At 26.8% G+C, this 11084-nt stretch overlaps 1 protein-coding gene across 1 annotated transcript; it reads left to right on the top strand.

The window, feature by feature from the left end:
• The first annotated feature begins 1068 nt into the window (after positions 1-1068).
• On the top strand, positions 1069-4249 carry LOC136081736 (uncharacterized). The gene is made up of 2 exons (XM_065799631.1): positions 1069-1241; positions 2004-4249. Exons 1-2 carry the CDS (start codon positions 1236-1238, stop codon positions 3252-3254), a joined length of 1257 nt encoding a protein of 418 aa, XP_065655703.1. The 5' UTR covers positions 1069-1235; the 3' UTR covers positions 3255-4249.
• Positions 4250-11084: the final 6835 nt, after the last annotated feature.

The following is an 11084-nucleotide window of genomic DNA, read 5'->3' as shown; positions in this document are numbered from 1 at the left end:
TTCTTTAATTTCCCGATGGTGACAACTAATCTGTTTATCTTTTTGGCTAAAGCTTTCTTGCAGCAGAACAGTTTAACATTGAAATCCATACAATATCTACAATATAATACATCATAAGATGTATCTTTTAATGTCAAATACCAATCATAAATACTTTCATTGATCATTTATCTAAATAAATATAGATTTTCAGTCCATCATTTTGAACAAATATATAAATATATTATTTCAGAGACTTTTACTTATTATATATGTATGTATGTATATATATATATATATATATATATATATATATATATATATATATATATATATATATATATATATATATATATATATATATATATATATATATATAAATTGTAAGTTATAAATAAGACTTACTGATAAACTAATTGGTTAGCAACAACAACAACAACAACAAAAAGTAAACCCGCTTTAGAATACTGTAAGTAAAAATAAAATATCAGCTCTCAAAAAATATAATTCAACATGTGCAAAAATTTTTAGACTAGTTAGAGAGAAACTGCAAATTTACCTTATCCCACTCAAAAATATCTAAAGACGGGGAAAATATAAGAAGTCTCCACTTATAAAACAAAAACCCCACTCTATTAGACTACCAAAAAAAAAACAAAAAAAAACTGATTGACATAATAAATAAATAGTTGCAGAATCTATTTTTATGTGGGGACAAAAGAATTAGCTAAATTTACTTGTATATAAACAAAACTGAAAAATTTAAAATTAAATAACTTTATCAATTCTTTAAGAATTGATAAAGTTATTTAATTTAATTTTTTTGGGGACGTTGTTTTGCTTAAGAATTTCTTAAGCAAAACGACGTCCCTAAAAATATTATTGTAGTGCAACCTTTTCTAAAAAAATAACATCTATATATACGTATATACTATTTATTTTCATGGGTGGGTTTTTATTCTTCGACACCTAGTAGGTGTCAAAGAATAAAAACCCAGCCATGTAGTGGTGTAGGTAAGCTACATAAAATGAATATTACGTAGGGGAGAAATACTCCTGACGTAAACATTAGCCCGTAAATTGACCTGCATAAAGTTTGTCGCATGTTTTAGTCTTGAAAATTTGTCGTGAATAGTAAAGTTTTTGAATTTCTGGTGTTGTTAAAGTAAATAAACTTATTGTGAAATTAAACAAAGAAGTGTTTAACAAGCTTAGTGATAAATTATCATTTGTTAATGCTGCAGAAATAAATCCTTATGAAGGTAGGTTTTTAGTTTTTTGAGTTGTTATGTAATATCGATAGTGGGAGTAAGTCCCATAAAAAGTAAATCTCCTCTTATAAGCTTTAAAACTCATATAAAAAAATCCTTAAATTAAAGATTTTTTTTATATGAGAGTAATTATCCCCTTTTCAAAACTAAATTATTAAAAAGAACCATTTTAATGATAAAATGAACCTTTTTGGTAGTGTTCTGTGGTAATAGTAATCCTCCCCTTTTTAAAGTTTTTGTTTTAAGAGTGAGTTTTACTTTTATCAGGTTATTTTTAAAACAATAAATCTTCTCTTTTAAGGATTTTTTTATATGAGAGTAATTCTCCCCTTTTCAAAATTAAATTATTAAAGAGAATCATTTTATTAATAAAATTAACCTATTTGGCGTCGTGGAAGAGTAATTCTCCCCTTTTGTAAAGTTTTTGTTGTAAGAGTAATATTTACTTTTGTCAAGTTTTTTTTAAACAATAAATCTCCTCTTTCAAGGATTTTTTTCATATGAGAGTAAATCCCCCCTTTTCAAAATTAAATAGTTAAAAGAACCATTTTGTTGATAATATGAAACTTTTTAGTGGTTTTCTGTGGTGAATTAAAAACAAAAATGACATTATTTTTTTTTCAACATTGTCATCAATTGATCCATTGAATAGTTTAACAGAAATTCAGTTTAAAAAACCCGAATAAAATACTTAATTGATGTCAATAAGTAACTAAAGTATATAAAGACTTAATTAAAAATTGTTGTTTTTAGTTTATGTGTTCTGCTTGTATGATGTCATTTACAAGAAAAGATAATATGAAAAGACATGCTTTACAGGTACATAAAACCACTTTTAGAGATGATCAATCCAAAGATAAAAGAACTCCATGTCACTATCAAGACTGCGGCCAAGTATTTTTTCAAAAAGTCAAACTTATCAAACACATAGAGGAATGTCATGAAGGTATATTTTCTAAAGAATCCTACAATTTTTTATCAGAATCTGAATTCTTAGCATGGAAGGAAAAGGAGGAACTTAATAGTTGTGTTTTTTTCAGTGAACAAACTGGTAGTTTTTTCACTGGAAAAAATATAAAAAAAGATATAAAAACAAGTTATTTTATTTGTCAAAATGATGGTCATTGCTCTGTTAGTGAACCAGCAAGAAAAACTAATAAAAGGTACTACAAAGGGAGTGTTAAATCAGATGCCTTCTACCCTGCTAGAATGGTTGTCACAGTAAACAAAAATGGTGTCACTAATGTGCAGTATATCAAAACTCATAACCACAGTGTTAATATTACAAATACCATGTACCAACCTATCCCAGGTAATATTAAAAAAAATATTTCTGCTAAATTATCATTAGTTGTACCTGTAAATATGGTTTATTGTGATCTTAAGGAAAGTTTTGGAGACAGACAAAATAGAAATGATGAAGATGCTGTTTTAACTAAATCACATCTTCTTACAAAAAAGAATATTTCTGATATCAACAGAGCAGTAAAAAAGGAATGTCAGCTTCACCCTTATGATAGCATTTCAACTTTTTTACTTGTTCAAAAGTTGAAGTCTGAAGATTTTAATAGCATTCTGGTTTATAAGCCACAAGGACAGCAAACTGTTATCGGCCCAAAAGTGTATGACGACCTTGACCTTAAAAAGGATTCCTTTGTGGTTGGTATACAAACAAAGCATCAACTATCAATGTTTAAAAAGCATTCATCACAAATTGTTTGTATTGATGCTACACACTGTACCAATCAGTATGCATTTCCTCTTGTAACTTTACTAGTTCGAAATTATTTTAAAAGGGGTTATCCAGTAGCTTTTCTTATTTCTAACCATGCAGATGAACAAACCATAACACCATTCTTAGAGGAAATAAAAAGGAGATGCAATCATTCTGTAAAAGTTAATGCTGTTATGACAGATGATGATTTGTCAGGCTGGAATTCTTTTAATAATGTTTTTGGAAATGTGCGCCACTTGCTATGCAAATGGCATGTAAAACGTGCATGACGCAATAAACTTCCTTTAGTCGGTCCATCTAATTTACAAGAAGAAGTTTATAGAATCTTAGAGACAATCATTGACGAAAAAAACCCTGATGTTTTTTTTTCAACTATGAATGGTTTTGTAAAGGCATATGAGCATAAATGTCCTAACTTCATTAGTCACTTTGTTACATACTATGCTCCTCGACATATAAAATGGGCTTCTTGTTATCACAACTTTCAACATGCTGACACTGATACTAATATGTTATGTGAGTCATTTCATAACAAATTGAAAACAGTTTATATGGAAAGACGACCTAATAAAAGGTTAGACGATTTAATCAATTTACTTTTAACAATCGAGAAAGATAGTTATTGGTGCCACAAAAGAGACACCATTTATCTTGGAACAATATCTCTCCCAAAAAAGTACAAAAAAAGACATGAAAAAGGAATGTTGACTTCAGATAAATGTATTATTAAATGTTTATTAACTCAGTACACAGTTAAGAGTCAATCAAAAGATGTAACATACAATGTTGACATTCTAACCGACACTTGTAAGGCAAGTTTGTGTTTAGAATCATGTCTAAATCCCGCCTGTAATGGTTTGTGTCAGCATTTATATAGGTGTAATTGTAATAACATCGTAATCCTTTGCAAGCATGTTCATAAGTTACGATCATTTCTTTTAAGAACTCAAGAAAAAAACTGCACAAAAGTATCTTTAGCTGTTAATACTGGTAATAATCAAGTGAAGCAAAAGTCACAAACATTTATTAATGAGACTGAAAGGTTTCAAAAACATATTGATGAAATATCTACATTAATTTCTCATCCCATGATAATAAATTTGCAACTTCCTTCAATGAACAGACAACTGAAAGAAATGATCAGTCAAGCTGAAGCCATCAAAAATATGAATTCAATTGAGATACCTGTAAAGCCACACAATAACCTTTTAAATTTTGAACCAAATAAGAAGTTGGATAATCAATGGCAGCCTAATAAATTTAAGAGAACAAGAGAAGAAAATAGGAAAAAGGAAACAAAACCATATCAATATCCTGCACAAAACCAAAAAGAAGAGATAGTTCTAAAATTGTCTTAGCAACATGTTGATCAAATTCATGATAAACAAAGTACAATAATATGCGATAAGATTGAAACTTGTGACTTCACCAACACTCTCATTACGTAAGCTATTTAAATACATTTTCAAATACTTGCTACTATTCAATTTTTCTACGAATATCTTAGCTTTTAAATAAATTTGCTTATTCAAGTTAATTTGATGTAATGGATAATATATTAGACAGTAAATAAAACAATAAACTATATTTCCTTCAGTATATTAGTTATATTTGTGTGTAAAATATAAATTATTCGTATATATGTGTGTTTGTTTATATATATAAATATATATATATATATTTATATATATATATATATATATATATATATATATATATTTATTTATTTTTTAAATTTATTGATATATTTAGACATAGCTCTCACCAAATATCTTTTATTTCCCTTTTGACATTAGAAAACAATATACCATCTGACATTTCCTTTAATTTAAAAAAAAGCACTCCAGGTTTTCAAAAAGGCTGCCTTCAAGATGAAGTCATAGGAAGATTTCTACATTGCTTAGAAAAAAGGTACCCTTTAATGAAATATTTGGGTCCAGCTGAAGCATTAGCTTTAAGCTGTTCAAAAAGTTTACGGCTTTTATGGAGAGATGTTGATACTAAAGTTATAGAACAAGTCTTTTAACCCAACTAATTCTCATTGGATTTTAATACATCTAAAAGTTATAACAAAAGAAGTAACTGTACTTGATCCACTCCATTGCAATATTATGCCAAATAATCTATCACACAATAAACCCATTGCTGTTGCCAAAGACCTTTTTCGACTAAAATTTAACATTTTAAACTCAACCGTCATTTCAGCCCCAAGTCATTGTTTACAGAAGGATAGTTACAACTGCGGTGTTTACATATGCTATTATGCATTACAACTTTGTGAAGGTATCATTATTTTTACACAATATGCATTCTGCATACAGAGTGCATCTTGTGTAATATTTATATATTAGTATTTTTTTAGTTGTCGATTTTATAACTAATTTTTTATTATGTTACTTATATTTAATTAATTGCATATATAAATTCATTTATGCATTATTAACTATAAATTTAATTCTGTAATTGTTCAATAAATTATAATTGTTAATTATAGTTTGCATAACTTATAATTTGTCTGCGACTATTTAAAAATGTATCATTACACGACTTTTTTATTTTATATTTTATTTAACTTTCTTTAAAATTGTGTTTTCAGAAAAAAGTATCAATGATCCATTTAATGAAGTACAATTTCGTAAATATATATACGATACTTTATGCGGTAGGTGTTTAAAGAACCTTGAAAGTGGTTTTGAACGTTTGTACAATATTTGCAGGGCAAGTGTTTATTTTATTTTAACATAATAATAAGCTGAAATTTTTATTCCAATATTGTATTAGGGAATAACCTGTTCCTTTACTATTTTGTTCGTCCACTTGGAATTAAATGCGATTTGGTTGGCGAAAAATAAATATATACCGTTGTTACATTTTAGGTCCTATCCTTATAAACACATGTTTCCGTGTTTCTTTGAGTTGTTTACAGTTATATCTAAATTATAGCTGTCTATGAAATTTGAGAAATTGATGGAGTAATAGATATTGTAGTAGTGATTACAAGGATGACCTTTAATATTTTATTATTACAGATTTGCAAGAACACATCCTCTAAAAAGAACGATTGGGTGCAATGCACAAAATGTCCACAATGTTATTGCGAGTGTGCCCACATTTCAATCAAAGATGCGGATGTCAGTGATACTTTCCAATTTCAATGATACAACCCTATCAAGTTTAAAAAACGGCTATTTTCATAGCCACAAATCGTTTTAAAAACATTAAATGACATGAAAAATCTAGTTCCACTCTATTCTAATTACAGGGCCGTACTGAGGACGAGGCCGGCCGCGGCCGGGGGCGCATAAATTTGGTCTCTTTGATGTTGATACGAAAAATAGTTAAAATTGCGCCTCCTTACATAAACTCTAATTAATAAAAGCTCATTTAGTGAACGAAAGAGCGCTCTTTTGTTCTGTAAATGAGATAAATTGCGCCCCCTTCTCTTTAAATAAAAATTATGTCAGAGTTAAAGACACTAACATTTAATTTTTTTAAGAGGAAGAGAGCACAATTTTTCTTGCTTTCCCGAAGCGCTAAGTTGGCTCGGTACGAAACTGTCTAATTCTAGTTGTTTTTTAAGTTTTAAATCAGGCATTAACTTAATAAATTTAATAAAATATCCTATCATTTTTAAATAGCCTGTTTAATAGATCTAATTTGTTTCAGTTTTTAAACAACGTGATTTGTTAAATATTTGGGGAGAGTGGTCTAAAATATCCCCCTTTTCAAAAAATTATATAATCAACTAGCCTTGCACAAACAAACCTAAAAACAATTTTTTTAAGGGTATTCAATTTATGCTTTATAATTTGTTATCTGAAAATTAAAGGTGCATATATGCCTTACGTTAAAAAACAGCCGATAAAAAGAGAGATGCCAGGGGCCCATTTCACCTTAGTGTTAGCCTAAAATGGGTTTCTTATTTAATTCCTGTATAAAACCCGAGTTTTAATCAAGAATTGACAGTTACTTATATTTTGGTAATAAATAATCATCTGTTCCTTAACCATATTAGAAATTTGACACTTGAAGTAAACACAATTGCGACAAAATGTGCTTAAATCTCTTCTGTAACTGAGTGATAGAAACTACTACAGCATAACAGTATGCGTACAGGTGGGATGAGAGATTATCTAAGATATATGATATATCCGGTTGGATATTATAGTGATATATCCGGCCAGATGTATGATATACAATTATTCAGCATTTTGACCGGATTATTTGGTCGGATATCATATCCGGTACTCCTCTAGTTGCTACCTTTTTATAATATCTGATCAACATTTTGTTAAAAACAATACTTTCAATATTGCTTATAAAAGAATAGATTAAAAAAAATTTTAACAGTGAGGGTGGAACAGGGCTTTTTTTTTTCCGAGGCTAGTTTTCTTATGGTTAGCTGAACTAATGTTAAATTTTAATAATATTTGGCTAAGCATAAGATTAGATGAGATGGGGGCCTGTCTCAACCGACAGGCCCGTTTTAGACCACTCTCTTCTATAGATTTATAAAAAGTAGAGTATCCACGGTATAACGTTCGCCCCTATCTCCCCCCTATCCGCCCCTTATAACAAACAAATAAACAAAAGTTTTGCCTAAAGAAAAAATAATCTCTTAAAAAAAGATTCTACAAAAAAATAGAGAAAAAAAGTTTTTTTGCATTTTTTTTTTTTAAATCTGAAAAATCTCCTCAATAAAATATCCAATTTAAAATGTGGATATTTTTTATATTTAAAAAACTATTATGGTTTAAATATTTTAAATAAATGATATAATAAGAATAAGAATATTCTTAATATATCATTGAATAAATTACGAATGTTATTTACAAAATATAACTCATGTAAAATTATCACAGATTTATGTGCAATGCGGGATGCGGATACGGGTTTTTTATAATTCAATAGGAATATTTCTCCCCTACACTCGATTCACATAAAATTATTTGTTGCGTTTTTTGGACGGAGGTTTTCAGAAACGTACGAAATATTTTTTTCCGCGATAAAATGTCACGTGACAAAACTTCCTACATAAATGCTTGCATAAGACTTTTTTAAATGCGACTATGCCGTTGTTACCGGTGTACTCTTCATATATATATATATATATATATATATATATATATATATATATATATATATATATATATATATATATATATATATATATATATATATATATATATATATATATATATATATATATATATATATATATATATATATATATATATATATATATATATATATATATATATATATATAATATATGTATATATATATAAATATATAATGTATGTATGTATATATATATATATATATATATATATATATATATATATATATATATATATATATATATATATATATATATATATATATATATATATACATATATATATATAAATATATATATATATATATAAAATGAAACCGATGGTGAAACTCAGCTTGGTTGTTAATTTCCTACGATAAATTTTTCAAGAAAATTTTTCTAAATTAACTATTTATTTATCTATTTTTTCTACTTATTCCAAATATTGTAAATAAAACGCATAAAAAACGTTTCGCATGTTTACGCTTCAGACTAAAGTAATTTGTTTTAAGAAACTAATTAAGTTATTCTGAATATGTATCTAAAACGCATTACATTCTTATTTGTACAGACTGGGTAAGTTCTGTTCTTCTCATAATGGCTTCTCATAATTAGAAGTATTAGTAAAATATAAATAACTGGTATCAATATTATTATTTGGCCAGCAAAGAATAAAACAAAGCTTAATTGTTTTTAAGAATTTTGTAAGCAATAGTTTTGATTGAGATTGCCCACGGTATTGCAATAACATTTATTTCAGTTACAAAATGCTGGTCATTGTATTCTATAGTTGGTAAAAAACTACATATAGTTATGATATTAATAAATATTAAAAGAAGCAACAAGCTTTGATAAATTTTATATTTATAATATTATCATATAATGTTAATTAAAGTTTAATGGAGAAGGGTTATCATATAACTTTATATGATACATACCCCTCAAGTGGGGAGGGGTACCTAATGGTTTTTGTTGACAAAAAAAAAAGGTCATTTAATTCCCCAATTTACCGACTGAGGATAAATAGTCCAAGTCCCATTTTGCCAATTCATCCTTAAAAAAAGTTCCAATATGGCGATAAAAGTGTTAGAACCAATCTTTTGCTTTTTTTCGGCCTTTTATTGTTCAATTTCGTTGACTTCAATACTTTTGGCTTCTTCTAATTTAATGCTTATAATATAAAACTGATATTATCAATCTTCCTAAAATTCCTAAAGAATTTTTAAATTCCCCCAAAATAAAAATTCTATCAATTTTCCCTAAACTAATAAAAAAAAGGAAGACTGATATTAGCAGTATTCCTAAAATTTAGGTTAAAAAACAAAATCTTTTTAAAGTTCGTAGATTTACATGTAACGTGTAAACTTGAACTTCACCAGTAGTCTAGTACAAAAAATTTTGCATTAAGTATTCTTTATAGACCAGCGATATTAAATTTTATAAGAAACACATTTTTTCTTATAAAATTTAATATAACTTCTTTTCACATTTACTTTACATATTACACTCATTATTTCCTTCTATTTCTTCGAATTAAAAATAGATAAAATCTTTCTTGCTGCATAGACCTTCTTAATAAATGTTTTTATCAGTTTAAGTTTACCTTGCTCAGCGCTAGCCACAGAAACTGTCAAGAGGGTTCTTAAAGCTATCAGTGTAAAGGACACAACCGGTTAGATTATTATCAGCCTGTTTTGTTACGAATAAAGATGGTTAAACGAATTAAAATTTGATATAAATGAGTAATGAAAAGTTTGCTTTGTATGAATTACTACAAAATTTTATTCTACATAAAAAGTATAAAAATAAAAAATAAATCGTGTCAAATAAAACAAAAGTATCAAAGCTGATTCTTTTGTTTTATTTGACGCGATTTAAAAGAGTCCTTTTTCAAATCTATTAAATTTAATTCAAGAGATTTGAAAAAGATTTTGGCTGTTTATAACATATATATATTTTTTATGTAGCTAGTATTTAGTGCCGCCCCAGGCGGCCCTAATGGTTAAACCGGCCCTGGATAAACTTTATTGAAATTTTGGAAAGAAAAAAATTATCTTGTCCAAGAAGATAATATTACATTTTTAACACTCTAAAAGTATTAAATATAAAATAAATTACCTATATTGATAATAACATTTACTTATCATTATAACAATAAAAAATCTGCTTGTTTCGATTTTTATATCATTTTTTAACAAATGTGCTCATACCTCACTTTCAAAATTAGCGATTCAAGTTGCACATATCTGTGTTTCAAAATATTCTTTCGGGATTTACTATCAAAAGAAAAGAAAGGTACGGATTAAAACTATAACTCGAAACCTAAAGTAACTGCGGCGATATTTATCACAGTTTTATTTTAATATACGACTAATATAAGGTTTCTCTGGCAAAAAATATTGTTTCGGTAAATGATACTCAATCTAAAACCTTCAACTGTTTACTATTTTATTTTAAAATATTACATGCAGGAAATGATTTTGCTATATTTTACAACCTAAACATACGTAATCACTGTCATGCCAATGCTTTGCATATATCAAGACTCGCGTTTGGCACTTATAAACTCCGTGGATTTTATAAATTTTAGTTTACATTCCTAATTAAAATACGGATGCGTTTTTAAGTTTGTACTTTTTTTATAAATTCATATAACATTAGTATATTATATATGTATACGTTTATTATTTCCCAAAAATGTTTATATATATATATATATATATATATATATATATATATATATATATATATATATATATATATATATATATATATATATATATATATATATATATATATATATATATATATATATCAAATGTACTAGTAGTATATACTAAAATTATGATTTAGAAACAATATAAACAGAGTTGTTTTATTTTAAATACGTTAGTTTGAATAAATTGATTCTATTTTGATTTAAATCAGAGATATAAGTATAAAAGAAGTTGATATGATATAAAAAAATTTATATCAAATGTACTATTATATATATAATATG

This window comes from Hydra vulgaris, chromosome 06, assembly GCF_038396675.1.
Source record: "Hydra vulgaris chromosome 06, alternate assembly HydraT2T_AEP".
Classification (NCBI taxonomy): Eukaryota; Metazoa; Cnidaria; class Hydrozoa; order Anthoathecata; family Hydridae; genus Hydra; species Hydra vulgaris.
The sequence above is the reverse complement of the archived record's forward strand: the minus strand, read 5'-3'. Positions and strand labels throughout refer to the sequence as shown.